General features: G+C 37.7%; 2 protein-coding genes across 3 annotated transcripts; one reads left to right on the top strand and one right to left on the bottom strand.

Moving 5' to 3' along the window:
- Window positions 1-61: 61 nt before the first annotated feature.
- On the top strand, window positions 62-14,453 carry itih6 (inter-alpha-trypsin inhibitor heavy chain family member 6). 2 transcript variants are annotated; one of them, XM_084427922.1, is made up of 18 exons: window positions 62-198; window positions 1,531-1,566; window positions 2,808-2,962; window positions 5,992-6,102; window positions 6,447-6,694; window positions 6,794-6,960; window positions 7,053-7,169; window positions 7,247-7,418; window positions 7,791-8,062; window positions 8,542-9,757; window positions 9,959-9,991; window positions 11,655-11,672; window positions 11,804-11,857; window positions 11,957-11,977; window positions 12,123-12,173; window positions 12,319-12,432; window positions 12,562-12,942; window positions 13,057-14,453. In XM_084427922.1, the coding sequence occupies exons 1-18, from the start codon at window positions 94-96 to the stop codon at window positions 13,317-13,319; spliced, it is 3,534 nt and encodes a 1,177-aa protein (XP_084284048.1). In that variant the 5' UTR covers window positions 62-93; the 3' UTR covers window positions 13,320-14,453. The 2 variants fall into 2 exon arrangements, with proteins under 2 accessions (XP_084284048.1, XP_084284047.1); XM_084427921.1 differs by having other exon boundaries at window positions 6,791-6,960.
- On the bottom strand, window positions 14,112-22,176 carry gdi1 (GDP dissociation inhibitor 1). Its single transcript, XM_084427927.1, has 11 exons — window positions 21,892-22,176; window positions 20,463-20,570; window positions 20,059-20,158; window positions 19,777-19,911; window positions 19,305-19,503; window positions 18,265-18,396; window positions 18,067-18,166; window positions 17,247-17,418; window positions 16,894-17,038; window positions 16,642-16,696; window positions 14,112-16,229 (listed from the first exon to the last, which is right to left on the bottom strand). The coding sequence occupies exons 1-11, from the start codon at window positions 21,934-21,936 to the stop codon at window positions 16,077-16,079; spliced, it is 1,344 nt and encodes a 447-aa protein (XP_084284053.1). The 5' UTR covers window positions 21,937-22,176; the 3' UTR covers window positions 14,112-16,076.
- Window positions 22,177-22,297: the final 121 nt, after the last annotated feature.

The following is a 22,297-nucleotide window of genomic DNA, read 5'->3' as shown; positions in this document are numbered from 1 at the left end:
TGTGTGCCGTAAAATGTGAAGTCAGTGGAAGACCTTACGCACTCGTCTTACGAGCAAAACAGTGGTTTTGGTTTTCCCACATAAACTGAAAGCATGGATGTTAAATTGGATTTCACTGTCCACGCAGTTGTTTTCATCCTACTTACTGTTGTTTCTTTTGAATGTGGGCACGCGGGCGCGCACTCAGTCCCTTTCCAGGTATGTGTACTTGGTAATAAAACTATTATTCATATTTTTTCACTTAGTAGTTATTTTTCTCTTTGTTCTGTGACGTTAACTTTGAAAAGTAAAATAGTAAAACGTGAAGTTTGTTTTGAGTGACCGATTCTATTTTGTGCTACACTGAAAGTGCTCCTCGTCACATAATTACGCGCGAAAACATCTGAGGAATTTCGGTTCTAGTGGAATGTTATTTCATTCTATAAATAGAGTTTATTTACTTTTTATTTACTAATCATTTTATTTTTTTACATCTAGTTAATGTCTTACGAAATCAAACGAGAGGAAGACAAATAAAATGTCTTTTGGAAATCATAATAGTCTAATTATTCCGAGCTGCAGTGTTTTCTAAAAGATGTAGTTTATATTTTGCGTTATTTGGAATCTTGAAGTTGTAATAAAGATTCCCTATGTGAAAAAAAACAAAAAACAATAAGAATTCTGTATGAATGTTTTATGGATTCATTCCGAGTCAAATAAGGAAAGCAGAAAGATAAGGGAGGATATCATGAAGGTGTTGCCCTATGAATTTTCTGCATTCACAAATTCTTGCATTTATTTAACATAATTTTATGTCATGATTACTTAGCAGCTCTTTTATTAGCGTGAATTCAGGTTGATTACAACACTTTTCCCTCAGTCATCTCAATGGCAAAAAGTGTCAACCTGAATTCACCCCTATTATAAAATGTGATGTAATATCGTCACAGTGGTTTCATTTAAAGCGTCTACTGGAAATTCATAGTAGCAGAGACACATTTTCTTTCCTATATTTACCATTTTGTTTATATTTTCAGCAATCTCCAGGAGATGTGGTAATAAATTGGCACAGCAGGGAATTGTGTCTAAAGTTAACATGTAAAATCCTCCAGTGGCCTTGTGTGTACAGTATTTTAGTTCAATTTCCACCCCTTTCATGAATGACTTTGATTCAGTCTATTTCAATGTAAGATCAAGACCAAACCACTGGCATCTGAGAATACTGACAGTATTTCAAACTCTTTCTTCATTTATGCCTCTGCCCTCAAAGGAAAATTTATGGTTGGTAATTTAAGTTAATCAAGTTTACCAAGTTTGTATGGATACTTACAGCTAAATTGCACTAAGGAATTAGTAAGAACAAACACAGATTTGTGTTTTTTTTGGATCTATATAACGCCTAGCTGGAAATAATTCTTCATTGAGAATACTTTTACGTGGCATACTTTTACTAAATACAGCTGTATACATTATACACTCTGGTCAAAAGATATCAAGAAAAAATCTATAAGCCTGACATGCTACTTATGTATTTATTTATTTTTTGTTCAGAGACCGAGACGTCAGACCTCAGCAGCAAAACCAGCAGTAAGTATGACAGTAAAAGCTATATTTTTGTTTTGTACTAAACTGTAAATATTGAGATAAATGCCTCTGTTATTTGGTTTTACTTGGGTTTATTGTGAAATTCCATAAATCACCAAATAGTGTTCTAGCCTTTTGACCCTTGAGTTCCTTTTCATTTTAGAAACCAAGAAACCAAATGTTTATTCCTGTAAAATACACAAGAATGAGTTAGAAGCAATATGACCAGAACAATCCAAATCTGTCACTGGACACAGAGTGCAAAGTGTTTAAAGTGTTTAAGTTTAATTAATTCATTCATTCATTTTTACAAGACATTCTGTAATCTTAAAATTGTACTTCCAGAAAAAAAAAAATCCGGATATATTTTGGAAATATGAAGGGGAGATTTTGTGCTGGCTGATTGAAAATGATGTTTTTGCTTTGGCAAAATTTATAGAAAAGGCCTGGTATCTGCGGCAAAGTATTTTGTATCCCATATGACAAGCCATCTCTATTTGTATGTGTACTTATTTTTATTGGTTTAGTTATGTTATGTTGGGTTCTGTGTTACGTCACGTGGCTATCTGGAGATAATTGTTAAATTATTACTGTAGTGTCTAATAAGCCCATGAGGGCTGGGCACCATGGTGTTTGACACTTAAATAAACAAATCAATCCAGAAGCTCAAATTTGGGATATCTTTTAGTCTTAACTGGTCTTCATTTGTATCATCTTGCTCTAATTATTTTAATACCTGATGCCTATAAATGTACAATTATATACAAAGCTTCTTGTAGCGCTATGCTGTTGTATGCAGTGTTCAGATTGGCTTTTCTGTTGCCAGACCAATGTGGTCTGAATCAGGTTCAAGTAAACAGATCAAGATGTTCTATATACTGAGCTCTGACATCAGTTCAAAAGTCCTGAGAAATCAACAGTCACACGCTAATCATACAAATAGTTTTTTAAAAAAGCAATGTCGTTTTAAAATTGGTGTCTTATGTCAGATATCCCCGGTCAACTTTAAAATATTCATGTTCATGTGTACAGATAGCGGAAATTGGGGCTATTTGTCACACAGGGAAGTTGCCTTGTCACGGAAAGAATGTCAATAAACTGAATCCGTGGGAATGTTTAATAGGTTTTTTTTAATATCCAAGACTTTTAAAAATAAAAGGTGTGACAACTAGCCCTGTTTTCCCCTACTTTGTGTATAATGTGACTTGGCATATTAATGTATCATGTCTTTGTTGTGCCCTTAGCTCAAGGTGATGGATTACCATGTGCGATGTTCTGTAGTGTCTCGCTATGCTGTAACCACAGTGGAGAGCACCGTGTGGAACCAGCTCAACATCACTAAGGAGGCGGCCTTTGAGGTGGATTTGTCCTCTTCTGCATTCATCTCCAACTTTACCATGTGAGTCACAAATTACACCACATTTCTTTCTGTTATTCTGGCTTTCAGATTGGTTTAAAAATCAGTGGATATTGCAATTAAATTGAGTATCATTTGGCTTGAGCTGGAAGTTTTCCCTGAATAGACACAGCAGGGTTGTACTCGTACTAATGATCTGTTCATGTGGAAAGAAGTGCTTTGTGACCAAAAGGGAAAATATTTTGATGCTCAGATCTGATTTACAGAAATAATTAAAAGATTACCACAGTTAAAAGTGAAAGTTCATAATTTACTCGGCTTCCGCGTGTCATTTCAATAATGACTTCCTTTCTTCTGTTGAACACAGACAAAGACATTTTGCTCTTTTCCATGCAGATACATGAATGGGAACAAAAATTACACATTATTTTTCAAGTCTTTTAAAGCCGTACAATAGCTTGTGTGACAAATGTACTTATATTCGCATAAAAAATCCCAATATCCGGCCTCCTTGGCACATTCACGAGTGAACAGATTCTTTTAAGTTGGATTTTTTCAATGAATCAGCTGATGGCGGTTCTTGAGTTAAGATCTAACTTAAGTGTTAGATATCAAGTGACTGGCGACATAAAATTGGTCTGATTGATGTTTTATTAACAAAGTTCGGGAGGAGCACTTTCAGATAATTAACCTTGGGAGGAGCTCATCTGTCACGATCTGCTCCGAGACACAAAGGTTTAGATCCAAACGCAGCTTTATTGTATGGGGCAATCCAGAGGCGTAATCCAACGTACAGGCAAGAGTCATACACAGACAGGCAGTCAAAACAAAGAAACAAAACAGGCAGGGACCAGAGGCAAGAGAGTAATCCAAGGAACAGGGCAAGATATCCAAAACCAAGAGACAAGAAAACCAGGAGAATGCTCAGAGATGCAGTGTAACACTTAAACAAGACTTCGCGGTGAGTGAATGAATGAACATGGTATAAATAGACTGAGACTAACAGGATAATGAGACACAGGTGAATGCAATCAGTGAATGAGGTACAGGTGAATGTGATCAGTGATAAGTGATGATGAGTCCGGGCAGTGAGTTATGGGAAATGTAGTTTGTGAGTGATAATAGTCTTATGTGGAGTGCCCTCTGGTGGCTCTCAAGGGCACTCCAGCTGGTGACCGTTACATCATCCAGTCCACTCAATGAGCATCAGGAGGTATATATACAGCAGACTTACCTCTGTTCTATAACAGTTGTCCAGCATCCCTTTCACCACCCCATCTCCTCACTTCTAATTATACCTATCCCAACCTGGGATTGAGTACTCTGGGTTCGGGCCAAATCCGAGCTTGGAGCCCTCCCCTCGGACAGTACGCCAAATACGCATAACCTTTACGCTATTTAATTATATGTAAGTGTGAACTCGTGAAAAAAAGCTTTTGATGTCTTCTAAAGACTTAAAATATAGTCATATTGATATGATACAAGTGGTCCACAAAAATGATAATTCTGTCTTCATTGCACTCTCTTGTTGTTCCAAACCAGTATAAGCTTCAAAAAGATGCAAAAGCACCTTAAAGTATCGTATGGTGCATTTGCATCCTTTTTTGTAGAGGACTTTTGTAATAAAACTTCTATGAGAGACATTGTAAAGAATTCATATTTGCTCACCAGATATGAGTGAGTTATGTAAACCCCTTTTCCAAAAATGAATGCCAAATATAAATATATTCCCACAAATAAGGCTCCATAACAGCTTGATAAAGCACACAGTGGCTGGATTTGGAAGCTGACATGGGTCAAAAGTAAAGAACGTTCAGGCCAGATGAATAGCAGGCTTTGTCAAGAAAACTCAGAGAGCTAATAGAGAAAATGACGAGCACTGGCTCTGTTCACTCTCTCCTTTACCCAGCAGAGTTTACCAAGGCACATGGCCAAAGTACACACGCTCACACATTTACGTGTACATAAATACACACACATGCATGAAGAATGCACACATGTATCCATCAACAAAGCAGGGTTTCAAGTTTCAATGTACATTACAGATGTATACACATGCTGAAGGTATCACACTCTTTTGTACGAACAAAAACAGACAGGCACTTCCACCAGACTCTGTACTTTTTCAAATAGCTGCAGCGAATGTGTTTCTTTAGAGCAGTAGTGTTTGTTAAACTGTGACTGAGAGCTCTGTTCACAGTGTCACATGCACAGTGATCCCAGACCTCTCAGTGCCACACATACATACAGGCGCCTCATTTTCCACTGTGCCTTAAACTGTCCATTCACCCTGCTCTTATTCAAACAAGCTCTTTTTCAAGGCTGTTGGTTTATTTTGGTTGGTTCTTGTTGATTTTTATTTAAATATATTTGCTGACCCTACGTTAGTATTTTCTCTCCTTGACCCTCATGTAAAGACACAAAGAGAGTATGGATCGCTTCGTGTGGGCGTTTATGAGAGCCGAGGGGATTGGAATGGCTATGATTGAGGGAAATGACATTTTCTGCTAACCTCTTTTTCAATGTCACTAGCTGTTTGGTTTGACAGCCTGTTTCTGCATTTTTTGTGAGAGAAAGTTTAAAATAAGAAATACAGTCATTGTGAGTGTGAGATAGAAGTCGCAATTATGAGAACATTTTGTAGTTAACAGAAATAGTCACAGTTGTGAGATGTAAAGTCACATTTTGAGATGGTCGCAATTGCCTATCACAAAGGTGAGATATAAGATCATAATCTGAGCAAATGTAAGATATAAGAAAAAGTCATAATTGCAAGAATGAAGACTCAATATTTATATTGTCACAATTATGATAAAATCACATTTTCAGATATAGTCACAAATGCAATAGATAATCACACCTATGCAAATAAAGTTTAAGATATGAAGTCACATTGTGAGTCAAATAAATTAAAATAATGAGAAACTGCTTTTTTTTTTAACTCTGAGGTATGTTTGAAATCCATCAACCAACAGCATATTACAACTTTATGAACTAGACTGGCCTGTATGATCTTTATCAAACAAAATATTTATGCTTTCTGCACTGATTTGTCTTTTGTTTATTCCTAGCACCTCAAATGGTAAGGTGTATGTGGCTCAGGTGAAGAGGAGAACTGATGCCAGGAAGATCTATGATACCGCTAAGAAGCAGGGGAAAACGGCAGGACTTGTTGCTACAAAGTCAGTCCAAAATCTGTTAAATACCTTCTCCACTGGGACTTGCTTTTGGCAGAATCCCAGTGTGCAGGCATTTACTAAAAAATGCAATAGGTCACATTTCATTTACTTTTCAGGTTTGCCCCTACAGACATGCTATTTTAGAAATGGATGTGTTGAGAAAATCTCTCAAATTGTTCTTATAAAGTTGTTGCAGATGTTTTAAACTATAGATCTTTTTTTGTTGGATCATCCTTAAAGTAAATGGAAATGGAATGGAAGAGTTATCTCAGGACACATGGACAAACACTTTATTTATATCTTCCATGAAGAACTGGAATCTGATTAACTTATATTGTATTCCAAAGGGAACGCGAGATAGAGAAGTTCCGTGTAGCAGTTAACGTGCCTCCTGGGACTCGCGTGTCCTTCTCACTGTCTTATGAGGAGCTGTTATCACGACGGCTTGGCCGATATGAGCTCTCTCTGGGTCTACGACCTGGTCAACCCGTGCAGAACATCTCCTTGGATGTCAGCATATCAGAGAGGACTGGCATCAGCTTCATCAGAGCTCTGCCACTACGAACTAGCCGACTGCTCACAAACAGTGTTCAAGGTACTGTTAAAGAAAGCACTTTTGTGACGTCAACCCAATGCTTCAGACCAACAAATCTCAAAGAAATGGTTTCTCTTCTTCTCACTGTTCTTTTAGCAGATGCAGAACCTCCTCCTTCAACTAAGGTCGAGCAGAATCCTCACTGCACACATGTGCGTTACACTCCCACCGTACAGCAACAGAGGAACATCTCTCCCAGCGGTCTCAATGCAGACTTCGTCATTCAGTATGACGTGGAGCTCAAAGACCCCATGGGGGACATCCAGGTCTTCACACTAACCTACTTGATTGTTGGTACCAGAATAGCAGTGGTCTCCATGTAGCATCATGATGTTGTTATTTGTTTTTGTTTCTCCAGGTGGATGATGGCTACTTTGTTCACTACTTTGCACCTCGAGGACTTCCTGTAGTTCCTAAAGATGTCATCTTTGTCATTGACATCAGCGGCTCAATGATTGGCACAAAAATTAAGCAGGTACCACCTCAAAACCACAACTTGTCGAGAATGAGATGAAGAACACTGATGTATTTCTCCATTGTGTTTTATATCAGACTAAGGCAGCCATGACCACCATACTGAGTGACCTGCGTGAAGGAGATTACTTCAATCTCATCACTTTCTCAGATAAGGTCTACATCTGGAAGAAAGGACGCACTGTGCGGGCCACACGGCAGAATGTGCGGGATGCCAAGGAATTTGTCAGGAAGATAATCGCAGAGGGCTGTAAGTGTGTTCTTTGTATGTTAAGAAAATTATATATATATACAGTATATATATATATATATATATATATATATATATATATTCAGTGATTCAGTAACCACTGACTGATTCAAACCATTTCCTCGTAACTCTTTTTGAACAATTCATCAAGGGAACAAGCTTATTAAAGTTATTTGAAAGAGTTATAGAAAGAGACATGTCTTTGCCATTATTTTGTGGTACACTTTGTTTCTTATCACAGTCAGTTTGGACTAGAAAGTCTGATTCACAATAATATTTATTTTGCTGTGAAGATGGAGAGTAAACAGCTACAGAGAAGATTTAGTAGTGCAGGAAATACTGTAATGAACTCTCTTTTTTTCTTTAAACTAGGGACAAACATCAATTCAGCTCTATTGTCTGCGGCCCAGCTGCTAAACCCTTCTTTGCCCAATGGTAAAGTGCCTTCATCTCATCGTGTCCCCATGATCATCTTTCTGACTGATGGAGAAGCCACTATTGGGGAGACAGAACCAGATGCGATTCTACGTAATGCACAAAATGCTTTGGGTTTAGCTTCGTTATTTGGCCTGGCCTTTGGAGATGATGCTGATTTTCCAATGTTGAGAAGGCTGGCATTGGAGAATCGGGGTGTGGCTCGGATGGTAATTTTCTTTTAAAGTACAAGTTGACCTATACACAACAGTGTTATTACATCTTTAAACATAAAAATGCATAATGCTTGATGAGGTCATATTATTCAACGACAAGATTCCAAAATAAATCAGTTTTTCTAATGAAACAATTGAATGAATGATTCAATGACTCATTCATAAAGCTAGTCACTTATTTTGTGTTTTTTTAATAAATGAATCATTTAACCAAATGCTTCAGTGAGTGACTAATCATTGAAAGATTAACAAAAAATCCCCAGTATGTCTGGAACGCGCAAACACAGAAAAGCAGAGTGATACTAACAGTGAAAAGTCAGTGTTTTTGGACTCTTGAAATGGTTTTAAGCCAATCAAAATGATTTATAATAACATTAATAATAAGAAGAATAGTTTATTTGAATAATTTATAGTAAATTATATGTGAATTAAATTATAATAGTTTATATTTTAATTTATTTGTTGTCTTTTAGGTATATGAGGACGATGATGCAGCTGTCCAGTTGAAAGGTTTCTATGATGAAGTCGCCAGTCCTCTGCTTTCAGATATCCAGCTGTCCTATCTAGACGATCAGGCGTACGATATCACTCGCTCTCTGTTCCCCAACTACTTCCAGGGCTCTGAATTGGTAATCACGGGACGACTTAAACCAGGTGTGCGGGATCTAAAGGTCACACTGACAGCAAACGATTCGAAGCAGAAAGTGAAAGTGGAGAATGAGCTACCACTAGCCAAAGCAGTTGTAAATGGCACAGAAGCATCTCTGGGCTGTGCAAAGGCACTGGATGGCATTCCTAGCTTTGTGAATCGGCTCTGGGCTTATTTTACAATCAAAGAGTTGCTGCTGGCTAAAATGAACACCTCGAATTTGATCACACAGCGCCTTCTTGTAGATAAAGCCACCAATCTTTCACTTAAGTACAATTTTGTAACACCAGTCACTTCGTTGGTTGTGATCAAACCAGAAATTGATGAACCAGAACCTACGGTTAGCTCTTCTGTTGTGGCTACTACCAGCAAGACTTCAACTAGTACCATAGCAGGTTCTACAAATGTGATGAATCAGACCTCTCACACTGCACCTAAAATATCTTCCACATCTGCAATGGGAACCAAAAAATCCAGCCTTTTCTCACCTCCAAAAACAAGCAAACTTCCTGTCACCAAATCTGTACAAGCACATCCACCACCCTCAGGGCTTCACACCACAGGTCGACCGCCTAACACCTCTGTCTCCCTTGACAAAACAATCCCTCCTCCATCACCAAAGAAGACCGCTACAGGACCACTTAAGACCACCACTACCCCACTCTCCAGCAAGCCGTCCTCCTGTCCTCCCAGCTCCATCAAAACCACACAAGCCTTGGCTAGGATTTCAAACAGACCTCCCAGTACGACGAAAACCACTTCTTCCTCTCCACCAGTCAAAAGCACAACACTAGTCACCTTAGTCAAGACTGCACAATCTGTGGTGAAAGACTCTTCATCAGACATTGAGAATTCTTCTACCTCAGGACTCACAACACTTCAGCAGGGCCAACAGACATTGACCTCCACAGCATCTACATCAGATGCTAATTCAGACATTCATGTTGAACTGGAAGTGGCCACACTGATGTCTCCTACTTTTCTGCCTATGCCAGGAATGACAGATGCACCAAAGTTGTGGGAAGCCTCTCGTTTTCTGGGTGAGTTCCTTCTTAGGAGCAGAAGCTGATGTTTATAGCCACAGTGTTACAGATATTTGATAGTTTTGTTTGAATGAAATTTAGAAATTTCATTGAATGTCACATATACTTCAAATGAATAACCAAAGTGCCTCTGCCTTTGCCAATTAATTTAATGGTCTCTTTTTGGACCTCTATTATCCATCTTTCTCTGTCCATCAGATGTGTCTTCGTCCATCCAGATTCAGAGGAAAGGTAAAAAAATATTTCATCAAAGTGTTTGTGTTTAAAGTGCCCCTGTTATGCTTTTTTGAAAATTACCTTTCATACAGTGTGTAATATAGCTGTTTGTGAAGGTAATAGCTCTGCAAAGAAAGAATCCATTATATACTGCTGAATCGAGTTGTCAGCAATTCCAGTCTACTTTCTCTTAAAGTAACACTAAGTAACTTTTCAACCTTCATAATATATTTCCAAACCGCTTGTGATGGTACATCGACTTAAAATAGGTTGAATGACGCGTCTGCCATAGCCTGATGGGGTTTGTATAGTTTTTAATCGTACTTTTAAACTTCGGGGTTCGGGTAGTAACACCCGCGCACAAAAAGAACTACAAAATTCGACTGCTTTACGGCATAGGCTACCTCACTTCCCCCAACACGTCCTTGCATGCTGTTGGGCTTGTAAGTATATTGCTTATACTGTATATCACTCGGACAAGCTTTTTACTCGTTGGTGTGAGCTAAAAAGCACCTGGCGTTCTTGTTGATGGATTAGGAGACATCTTCGGAGGCTAGCTGTGCTTGTTCGATGTCCGACGATTTGCGTTGTGTTTATTCCCCAATCGAACTCGTGTAACTGTCTGTCACACCACGTTCTACCGTCCACAGCATTACTTGATAGACAAAAATAGGACAAGAATGAGCATCAAACAGAAACAATCCGCTTACGGGGTGTTCGAGACGCACATACAATACAGACTGTGCCGAGTCAGTTAAACAGGGCGCGCGCAGCTCTTAAAGGGGACACACCTTATTGCCACTCGTTACAGCTTCTATCCGACTGAACAGGGACCGGTATACAGGGGCATCAGGCTCAGGATCAGTGAGTGAAGAGACTGCTGCGTGAGTGGTATTTACGACAGTAACGTTAAATACAAGTAGTCCACAGCGACTCTAGGGGTCGTTGTTTGACCAAAACGGAAATCCTACATAATGGGGCTTTAAATACCTACGTAACAATGTAACAAATTTGCATAATGCCAGCTTATGGTCATTGGCCACATGCTCTGTAAGCAGTAGACCAATCACAACAGACTGGGCCATCTGACCAGTCAGAGCAGAATAGGCTCGCGTAAAGGCGGAGCTTAGAGAGACTGAATCTTCAAACTAACCATTTTCAGACTCTTTGAGAAATGTGGTGATGTGCAATGTATATTATGAGAAAATGGATGCATGCAAACCTATTGTAGGAGCCATCAAATCAATATTAGAAAATAAATGTTAAATTTGTCTTTTATTTAATTGTAATGTGATAATTGGATTATAACTGTCACATCTTGCGCACTTTATACTTATGAAAAAACACACAAAAACTGCACCTGGGACTAATTAAACTCAATGATAATAATGGTGGAACCTCAACACCTTTTTACCTTGTTTTATTTTAGTCAAACTTCTTCAGGTACTGAAGTGATGCACAGGGACTGATGGGTATATTTCGCTCTTCACGTCCTGTAATGTGTCAATGTTCCCCGTTTCCCTATGCCATTCGCAGTGCCCTTTGAACTGAACATTCACATTAGGCCATAAAGCCGAGTATAGTATGTAAAATGCATAAATAACAGCATGTAAAAATTACAATAACATTATGGTAATGTTGTAACTTCTGATCATGTGTTTTTTTATCTTTCATACAGATATTGAACTTGTTAAAGGTAAGCAATATGTTTTCAACTACAAAGTGGTAAATCAGTTTGGCACTAGTACAAAATATAAAATAATAAATAACTGCCTAAACATGAATGAAATTAAACCAAAGCTGCATCATCATGCTGTTATTTTGCAGATTATGATACAGCACATGACTCTGACTATGACTACAACATCCATTATGAGTCATGTGAGTTTAAAACATTACAAATCTTTGCTCAATCTATTTTTTTCCGCTACTAGGGATTATTGTTATGTCCGTTTTTGGATTTGTTCATTATTCTTTCAGATTCAGATGCTGAGGTTGCTGGTAAGCACTTCATCTATAATTTCACAACCTGCTTTACTGTATATGGAATAATAAATCTTTATAAATGTGGTGTAACTACATTATTAACTTTTTTAATGCTTTTAGCAGAAGCAGCACATTTTATGCGTCTTAATTGTTTCAACAGACCCAGACGACCCATCCAGTTTAAGTTCAGTTAGAGTCTTCTCCTCGTCAGGTATGACTCCAGGACAGAATATTTCATGAAATGCTTCATGTTCCTTCTTCCTTTAGCCATTTTGCGCATTTGAAGATGAATACAAGATTTTAATCACATAGAAGGGATTCACTAACATACTTCAGTGTTTTTTTGTCTCTGAAAGTGGATGGAGACCCACATTTTGTTGTTCAGCTCCCAAAGCTGCATCAGAACTTGTGTTTTACCATTGATGGCAAGGCTGATGATGTACTACGGCTTCTTGAGGACCCAGACAAAGGTGGTTTTATGAATTTTACATCCAACATATAGCATGAATGTCTTTATGGAAACTAAACATGATGCTATTTAGATATTCTTTTAACATAATGAATGTCTCTCATTCCTGTTTTATGACTTATACCGTTAGGAATGATTGTGGATGGGCATTTAATAATGGCTCCTTCTAAGGAGGGGATGGAGAATCGTACTCGTACATTCTTCGACAGGATTTCTATCACTGCTGCCAAAGGTGCCGTTATGATCACTTTAACACTGGACTCAGTGGTAGTGGAGGCAGAAGGGAAGGAAATCGAGACGCTGCCTACCAATCAGAGAGGATCTGTGGAGCGACACAGTTTGAGAATCACGGTTGAGGAGCACCACAGCTGTTGGATTGAGCTTGGAGTTGGTGTGCAGTTCTTAATTCTCTTCCATCGTTACAACCACCCCAAATACTTTCAAATGGAGCACCTGGGCTTCTATATTGCTGATGGAAAGGGTCTCTCTCACCTCACTCAAGGGCTGTTGGGTAGGTAACACAGCATTTTGTTTTTTAATCTTATTTAGTGAGATGTCAAATGGATTTTCAGACTGATTTTCCCATTTCTGATGACCTTGTTTGGATGTTTTCTTCCACTTCCAGGCCAATTTCAACATACCCATATAGAGGTCAAAAAGGTAACAGATCAAACTGGTTTCCATCATGCACAAACAAATAAGAACACTTCGCTGGCCATGGGCTGGATAATGAAAGGAGATCAGCATTTTCCTGTCACTCTACAAGACAAGAATCTGAAGGACTCATCCAGGAAGCGTCACTCAGCTCAATGTTGGGTAGTGCCGGAGGTGGATGTAGAGAGACTTCTGGGCCAGTCCTACGAGAGCTATGTTGTGGATCACCAATAGATAACCCTCATACCATATTTCTACATCTACAGAATAACAAAAGGTATAGAAAAGACACTGGAACTTGAATCTTGTGCTATTAGACAGTGCAAAAGATCGGGAATAAAACAGAGACTACGAATACACACAACTGTGATGAACTGAAAGATGCTTTCAAAGCATTGATTGGTCCAAATATTTGCATTTGAACATAATGGTACACTACCTTTCAAAAGTTTGGGGTCAGTAAAATTGTATTTATTTTTTCTTAAAGAAATGAACATGTTTATTCTGCAAAGATGCATTCAACAAAAAATGTATTTTCTATTCATCAAAGAATCCTGAAAAAAAGTATTTAGTAGCACAACTGACACTGATGTTTCTTGCGCATCAAATCAGCATATTAAAATGATTTCTGAAGGATCTTGTGACACTAAAGACTGGAGTAATGATGCTGAAAATCTTGCCAACCCCGAACTTTTGAATGGTTGTGTATATCAGTGCCTTTTTATCATGAAATTAACCATTTCAAATTTAATAAAAGTATTAAATATTAGCCTTGGGATGAGATTATTGCACAATGATCAAATATTTTTTCTAAGCTTCCAGTTAGTTTGCATAAATATATGTGTATATATGCATCCATTTAAAATAATATAACGAGAGAGAGAATTGTGATTTTAAAATATTTTTACATTAGTAATGAGTGTTGAATTCTTTACTTTGTCCTGTAAGGAAAAGTAAATCCTTCATATGTGCAAATAATCAAACATAACCAAAGAAAGATTTGTTTTATTCATATTTATTTTTGTTGCACAAGACTGCTCAAACACGAGATGAAATTCACAACTTAAAATCGTCGAGTTTGTGTGTCAGTTTTTTTTTTTAAAGATGTTTAGTTGTTTCAACATTGAAAATGAAAGACAAAATGAAAATAAATACAGTACAAAACAGTTAATCCAAACATATGCAACAATATGCTGGAGAGGTGCAAAAGATAACAAATATAGCAATGCAGCGTAATTCTATTTAATTCCAGTTATCAATAATTCACAATCTAATTTGTGCACTAAGGAAGAGAGTTCAAGACCTGTATGCTTCTATGTGAATCTATAAGGCCATAAGTGACTTTGGCCCAATAAAATTCAGGAATGTTAAAAAACTGTCACACTCCTTATTTTCCATTAAAAATAAAAAGGGAAAAAAAACTACCGTCAGAGGCTTTTTTCAGCAAAGGCGAATATGGAAACCAACATGACAATGCTTGTAAATTCTACACTGAAAGCTATACGGTGAGAATTCAAACAGCACACCATGATCATCTGGTCCAGACTAGCGTCTACTATAACTATTCATGGCAATTCAACTCATTTCGAAACAAAAACGAGCAAGTAATGGTGAAAATGACCAGTCAGTTTGTCTTGTGGTTTCAAATAGCCAAGTGTAAATGCAGAGACTACATGTGTCAATCACTAATAAAATGGAAGAGAAATCAAAGATGCAGTGGAAAGCTTAACAGTACACAGGGAGATCCATAGTGTTCATCACAATCGAAAGTTAAAGTATGTATGTAGTATTTAGTAGACTGGAGTCAGACTGGTTTACAAAAGCCAGAATACCAACGGGATATGGCTACTATCAATAACAAAAGATCTGATTCTCATCAAATTCACATTATCATTTACTTCTGCAGCTGTGGAAGTGAAAATCGCCTCCACATTCTTAAGACTCATTTCCCGTAACAAACTGAGTGATCGACTTGTTATGCATTTTGCATTCGATAACATCGGTTTTCACTACAAACAAAATGAATGCAGGAGGATGAGGAATGTAGAAATTGTGAGGCCATACAATGTTTTTAACATTGTAATGTTAGTTACAAGTTAATGGCTTACAATTCACTTCTATACTGCATATTATACATCTCATTCAATTTAGTTGAATATCCACCAATAATAATAAAAAAGAATTAAATAACTTAAAAGACCAATGAGTTGTAGAGCAGAAGGATCAGGAATAGGAAATGTAGTGATATGAGACTGTCAGTTCAGTTTTTGATTGCTAGATGTGGCAAAGTCAGATTTAATTTCGTACAACCTTATGCATTTTTACATACTATCAATATCACATTACATCCTTTGTCCAGGTGTCAAAATGCAGTGTTTAATGGTGAGCGTTTAATAATCGTACTATACTTTTGTCAGTGACACTTTCCTAAAGAACAGGAAGGCTGCTGTTCACATGAAGCTGTTAAATGTCAAAGTGACGACAGTATGCTATCTAACAGTCTGAGGACTGTTGGGGATACATCACGAAAGTGGATGAGAAATTGTTTTAAATCTCCTTCAATATTTGAGGAATCGTTCACATGTATGGGCTTCAGTCAAAGACGATATTCAGAGAACAAAAAGACACGTGTTTCACTTCAACATGATATTTTGCGCAAACGATGCATACTGCTTATGTAAGAATCTAAAGTAGCATGTCGGTGTGAGCCCACTTTGTAGTGCAGAGTTGTGGAATGTGAGCGATAGAGCGTTTGTGTGTCTGTGTGCTGTAATAGTATCTGAACAGAGACACCGAAGGGGTGTGGAGACAATGAGCAAAGAGCACTCTGGGAAAGATAAGGCTGGTTGAAAGAGATTTACAACGTCGTTGCATTGTCGATTCTGTTCTGCGTGACCTCTGAACCCAGCCCAGTAAATCCCGTTCAGCCCGCCCCATCTCTGCCCTCCATCTGAACATTGCCTCTCCACTCCTCTGTCACTTCTCCACCCCTCACTGCTCGTCCTCGCCGAAGACGTCGTTCTGTTTACGCTTCATGTTCTCAAAGTCGAAGTCACTGCCTGTCATCCGCTTGTAGATGTCCTTGATGTCGTTACAAGTTGTTTCAAAATGAGTGGTGGCATCGTAGGACCGGGATGCAAATATCTGGAGAAATGACATCAAAACTGGTTATATTTCTGACTGATGCCAAGAAGTGCACAAGAAATTACTGTAAAAGCCAGTTTTGTTACTGTTATCTAAAACTATTAAATTCGTTTTCATCAACTGAAATAAAATTAAATATATTTTATGGAAAAACTTGGAAATGTTTTCTTGGAAACTAACTGAAATGAAATAGATTTAAGTTGATTTAAGATTATTATTATGATTATTTAAAATGTAAGTACTAAAATGACTAAAACTAAAATCAAATTAAATATATATATATATATATATATATATATTTTTTTTTTTTTATGACAAAAGCACATAAAATGACTAAAACTTACATTAAAACAAAATTTTTTAGTTCAAAATATAGTATTTTACGTAGTTCAAAACACAGCGTGAAGCTGACCTGACTGTCTGTCCCATCATCTGTGGGTTCATACATGTCACTGATGGCCACAAACCTGTAAAAATGACAAAATAATAATACAGAAAATCTTTGCATTTAATGTGAGCAGTGCTGTGTTTTCTGGAGTGAGGAGTGTTTTTAAAACTAAATAGTAAAAAATTTCAGACCCACGTTATTCGATAGTGCTTAAGTTATTAATGTTGTTTGTTTTTTTTACTATAAAACAGAGTATAGAAAGCAAAGTAAACTGACTTTTGGTCAATGGGCTCGATGAGTTCCAGAGCAGGTTCGATTTCAGCTTCAGGATCAGAGGTTTCCACAGTGGTGCTAACGATGGCAATGTATTTCCCCTGAGCCGCCACGTTATGGGCGTAGGAGATCATGCAAACATAGATATCTACATGCAAATAACAACAAAATAAGCATGAGCTTTTCATGACATACTTTAGCAGCATTTTGAAATGAAAGTAAGCAGCACCCTCTAGTGGTGTCTGCACAGTTGTGCATACCTGAATGCATAATCTTGGTTTATCCTGCAAATCATTCTCTGCAAATATTCCCATTTTATACAAATACCACAAGAATCAACAAGTGCTGTCACTAACCTGATTTGCGGTTAACCTGGTTCTGAGGGATGATGATCTGGCAGGAATTGGCATCATTAGTGTTTTTAATGGGATGGCTGAGGACGCAGATGACCCGGATCACCTGGCCCACTTTGTGCACACGGTCCGCGATGTAGCTTGGGTCACAGATGAGCTGTTTGCATCGGGCAACCTTTGAAAAGAAAATTCAAACATAAATTCTGTCTCAAACTTTTCCAAAGAAAATCCTCGTATTGTCACTTTGTAATAATAAATTATTTTATTTTATAATTTTTTTTCAATAAAATAAGTTTGATATATCCAAGTGGGCCGCACACGTCCTGAAAAGTGAAGCCAAAACATTTTTGATCGCCCCCTAGTGGCTGACTGCAGTATAGGTCATAAACTCCGCCCTCTCCATGTAAACGATTGGGACATGAGACAAACTTAAAAACAAAAATTGCACTTCAAATATTATTTTTTTCTCCCAAAGTTTTTTTTTTTTTTTGTCATTTTAGGTAGTTCTTATGACGCTGATATATGTTGAAATGTTTGTTTTAGTTAGTTATTTGATGCTATAAAAATGAGATGTAGCGTCATGATTGACAGCTTTGCTTGCGATTGAGTCTGCGGGAGTTTGGGCGGGACCTTGATACCGCGGCTCCACCTCACGATCGCAACGGCACAGACTCTGGCTCCAAATGATGTCATCAGCACAAGATGGCAGCTGCCATTTCTGGGACATTTTGGCTTTATTTTTCTACAGTGGAAGGAAGTGAAGACATGTCGTCTTTACAGTTTATGGTCATATCCCACTTCAAAAACAAAACAAAAAAAGTACCTCTCCTTCTGATTTCACGCCCACCACATGTCCTCCCTCCATCACTATCTCATCCACTGGTTTGTTCAGCATGTATGTTCCTCCATAAATAGCACTTAACCTGTAAGTTCAAAAAGCCCATGTTTAAAACATAAGCCCTTCACAGTGACGCTCAACATGATTACTTGAGAATGATTGGGTGTGGGAGGGGCGACTAACCTAGCAAACCCCTGAGGCAGCTCCCCCAATCCGTACAGGGGGTACAGGTAGGGGCTCTTTCCGTAACGTGCCAGAGATTCACTGTAGAGTTTGATCCTATTGATGGTCTCCAGACACGGCTGCTCCAGGTAACTAGGAGGAATTCAATTCAATACATTTATCATCAATGCAAAATAATTCATTGTTATTTGTTGACATTAAGGCAAGACAACAGGTGAATAGATAGATAACACCTTACTTCCCCTGTTGCTTAATCACAGTAGTACTGCTTAGTATTAGAAATATTTTAGGTAAAGGGGATTTTGGATATATCACTCTATAAATCAGAAAATACTGTAATCACCATCACTGAGTCCGAAATCGCGTACTGTCTGAGTAGGAACTACATTTGAATTTACTGCGCAACCATTAAACAAGTATGTTCTATATAGTATGAATGAAATTCAGACATACTACATTCACCATATTGTTACTGTCATGTGACCTACCAGCTTCAGTTACTTTGATTCACTTCCATTCATAAATCTCCTCCAGTGGCCTCATGGGATAGTATAATGTCCATCGAATGACACTTCATAATCTTACTGTAAGTAGTAGCTCATCCGGGGACTTTTAGCATAATACTATAGGGAAGTTTTAAAAGAATGTATGTGTGTGTGTTGTAATATATAAGAATGTCTTTCAGGAGATTTTAACTCTCCTGCCAGGCTGTTGTTGAAAATAAGAACTTGTTCTTAAGTTACTTGCCTGGTTAAATAAAGGTTAATAATAATTCGATTTCGGACACAGCGCATGTTTTAAGGAATTAAATGTTAAATAAATCAGGCAAATGATAGAAGATAAGACCCCTCTCTAAAAACCTTTCAGAATATAGATAGGAACACAAACGGCCTTTAAAAAATCTGTTGTTATTAAAATCTTCAGACATAAACAAATGAAGTGTAATAAAAAACGATGTAAAATGCCTGTAGCGTGTTGCCTTAAATAATATGTTTTATAAGACTCTAACTATGAGGTTTTGTAACACTGGCGACACTTACTCATCTGTCCTGTAGAGGGCCAGGGCATGTCCCGTGAAGTCTACGACGTCCTGTCCTAAGTCAAACTTCTTGTACACTTCTCCCATTGTTGTGAGTTTGGGATCGACACCCTCAAAGGTCTTGGGGTCGTTCTCATCAAAGTTGGCCACAAAAACTAGGAACTTCCGGAAACGTCTCTTCTCAAACATTCCCATTAGGTCTAAGCAACACATGTTTTGTGTCATCTATACAAGTCTGCATTTTTATTATCAAAAATAATTCTTGATTTATTACTACAGTCAATATGCTAAAGTTAGAGAATATTGGAGTACGTTTGACAAGAAAATACTATTTCAGTCTTTCTACTACACAATTTCACTTCAATTCAGTGTGTTACTTGCTGTTTCTTTTGTAATCATTTATTAATTTACAAGTAATATCTGAGTAAAAACAAATTCTACACCATTTTTTTTTCCAGGGTAGCTGTACTTACTTGAAGCCAGTGCCTCTGTCTCAGTAGAGGGCACTTTGTAGATTTTTCCCCCTTTATACACGAAGCTTCCCTCAACCACTTTGAAGTCAAGATATCTGGTCACTTCAGTGTATAGAAGCATCTTAACTAACTGACCTTAAGGAAGATAACAATGACAAAATGTGATTGTGCATCATTATTCAGAAAGTTGTTACAGAAAAATTAAGGGGCAACAATCTAATCCCAAAGCATGTTTCGAACAATATTCTCACACTGACAATTATGCTACTTAAGTATTTTTACCATTGGCCATTAAGAATTTAGGAATAAGGTCCACATTCCAGTCTCTTCCCCGGCCCATTGACTCTGGGGGGCTGTCTGAAATCCCAAATCTCTTATAGAGCTGAGAAAAAAAAGCATGTAAAATGTGAGTGCATGCATAATAAACAAGAATAAATGCAACATTTAAATATAATATGATAATATTTTTGAAGAGGATGTCCTTTAAGAGAATTTTTTTAAATAAGTACATGTTATTCATTTTTATATATTTAAAATGAATATAAATCTTCCTATTAACATAGAATATTAATTTATGTAAAAATACACAAATTTTTATTATACTTTTATTCTTCGACAAAACAATGTGTGTAAAATCAAGCAGACATGAAATGAGTATGAAATGAATGACTGTGAAACATCCTCACCTCCTCCAGGGGTGTGATAGAGGAACTTTCACCACCGTAGTATGGATTTCTGTCCATATGCAAAACTTTCTTCCCATTCACGGACATGATCCCAGAGAGAATACATTCCTACACAAATAAACATCATTCAGTTGAAATAATCTGTGATGGATTTATATATGTATATATATATATATTTTTTTATTCTATTCATCTGCTGAGATGGCCGCAGCAGGTATCTAGCCTTGACTTCCGCGTTAAACACTGGGATGCGAGTCACCCCACCCAACTAGTGATGGAAAGTCCGAGTCATTTCCGCGAATCGGTTCCTGTGAACAGTTATCGCTGTAATGAAGCGGTTCGAAAACCGAATTCTTCTATGATTCGTTTACGTCATTCTGACATCCTAGCGGGGCCAATTTCGTGAAATTAGATTATTGTAATTATGAGAGTTCCAGTAAGTTTGTTCCAGCGTGAAAAACTATTTAGAACCTAAATACGATTGATATTTACAAGAAACAATACTATAATTTGTTTACATCTTGGCTGAAAAAGTTTTAAATCCAATTGTTTGTGTGCTAAAACTATCATATAATCAAGTCGTAAACATATTTCCAGTATGTATTTAAAAAAAATATCGGCTATTAATGATTCGGTACCCCTCGGGTAGATTCATTGAAAAGATTCGACTCAAAAGAACAATTCGTTGCCGAATCGGACATCGCTACACCCATCCAAGCCGCAGCCCAGATCAGCCACGATCCTCCATGAGGAAAATAGAGAAACGTAAAATGCAAAAACAATACTGTTTTTTTTTCGTTCTTTTTATTATTAGTAATGCTGCTTTTTGCACATATTTATCCAATATCAAGTTCTCGTATCTTTTCAATTGGACCCTTTAAAATATATCAATAACAAAAAAAAATCCACTTAACCCTGTCCAAAACGGATGAATTGCAAGCAACCTATGAACTAACATCAATTAAGCACAATACAGCTTCGTCGCGGCGTTGGCGACCCGTAAAAGGCGAAATATATGCAATAAACACATATTTTCCCCTCTTTCGACGCACGAGCAAACGGGATACCTGATGCCACTCCTTAGAACCAGACACTGAGACGAGAATCAGTCATTACTTTTTAATCACCGCTGTCATGTCAATGATGCAGCCTCAATGGCTTTGAAAATTCGGGGGAAGATGTAATTGGGAAGGATTGCACTTGTATACAGGTAGAAATTACGAGAAATGCTGGCTCACTACACACACATAGTAGCATATACAGTACTGGTCCAAAGGATGCGTCAGCAATAGGCCCTCGGGTTCAATCTAACGCAAAGCATCTATTCCTACAGTCACATCTCTAATAACAGCATAAGCACACGAGCACCAATCGACAATATCTTCATCTGTTTCATATGAGTCATCAGTGACCTGAATGCGTTACTCACTGTGAGTCCGGTGCCCAATACGATAACATCATATTCCTCATCCATGTTGTATTACAGTGGATCTCCCTTCTTTTGCCAAATTTCCGCTGCAAAGAAAATCTGCAAAACGGTGTTGATGCAATGAAATATTTATGCAGAACCAGTCTGTTGTCCTATTACCGACAGTAAAACGAATTCTTTGCAAACGTTTATCGCTCGAATGATTTGATACGTATCACAATTGATCACTGACTGTGGTGCGAGTCGCGACCGGCGAGAACAACCAAAGATGGCCCTGACCGCAGCACGAGCTCCAGCGGTGCGGAGACATTCGCGAAATAATATAGTGCACCTCCCAAAACGGAGATGATCACTGTTGTTCTGAATGTCATCAACCCAGAATTACAAATCAGCCACAAATACAAGT

This window comes from Rutilus rutilus (genome assembly GCF_951802725.1).
Source record: "Rutilus rutilus genome assembly, chromosome: 13".
NCBI classification, from domain to species: domain Eukaryota; kingdom Metazoa; phylum Chordata; class Actinopteri; order Cypriniformes; family Leuciscidae; genus Rutilus; species Rutilus rutilus.
This window is presented reverse-complemented; position numbering and strand designations above follow the sequence as displayed.

Coding starts and splice junctions, on each gene's coding strand:
- itih6 (XM_084427921.1), top strand. CDS start 94: ATGGATGTTAAATTGGATTTCACTGTCCACGCAGTTGTTTTCATCCTA. Junction 199..1,530: donor CGCACTCAGTCCCTTTCCAG/GTATGTGTACTT, acceptor TTTTTTGTTCAG/AGACCGAGACGTCAGACCTC. Junction 6,961..7,052: donor ACCCCATGGGGGACATCCAG/GTCTTCACACTA, acceptor TTGTTTCTCCAG/GTGGATGATGGCTACTTTGT.
- gdi1 (XM_084427927.1), bottom strand. CDS start 21,936: ATGGATGAGGAATATGATGTTATCGTATTGGGCACCGGACTCACA. Junction 19,912..20,058: donor TAAATTCTTAATGGCCAATG/GTAAAAATACTT, acceptor ATCTTCCTTAAG/GTCAGTTAGTTAAGATGCTT. Junction 19,504..19,776: donor GACAGAGGCACTGGCTTCAA/GTAAGTACAGCT, acceptor TGTGTTGCTTAG/ACCTAATGGGAATGTTTGAG.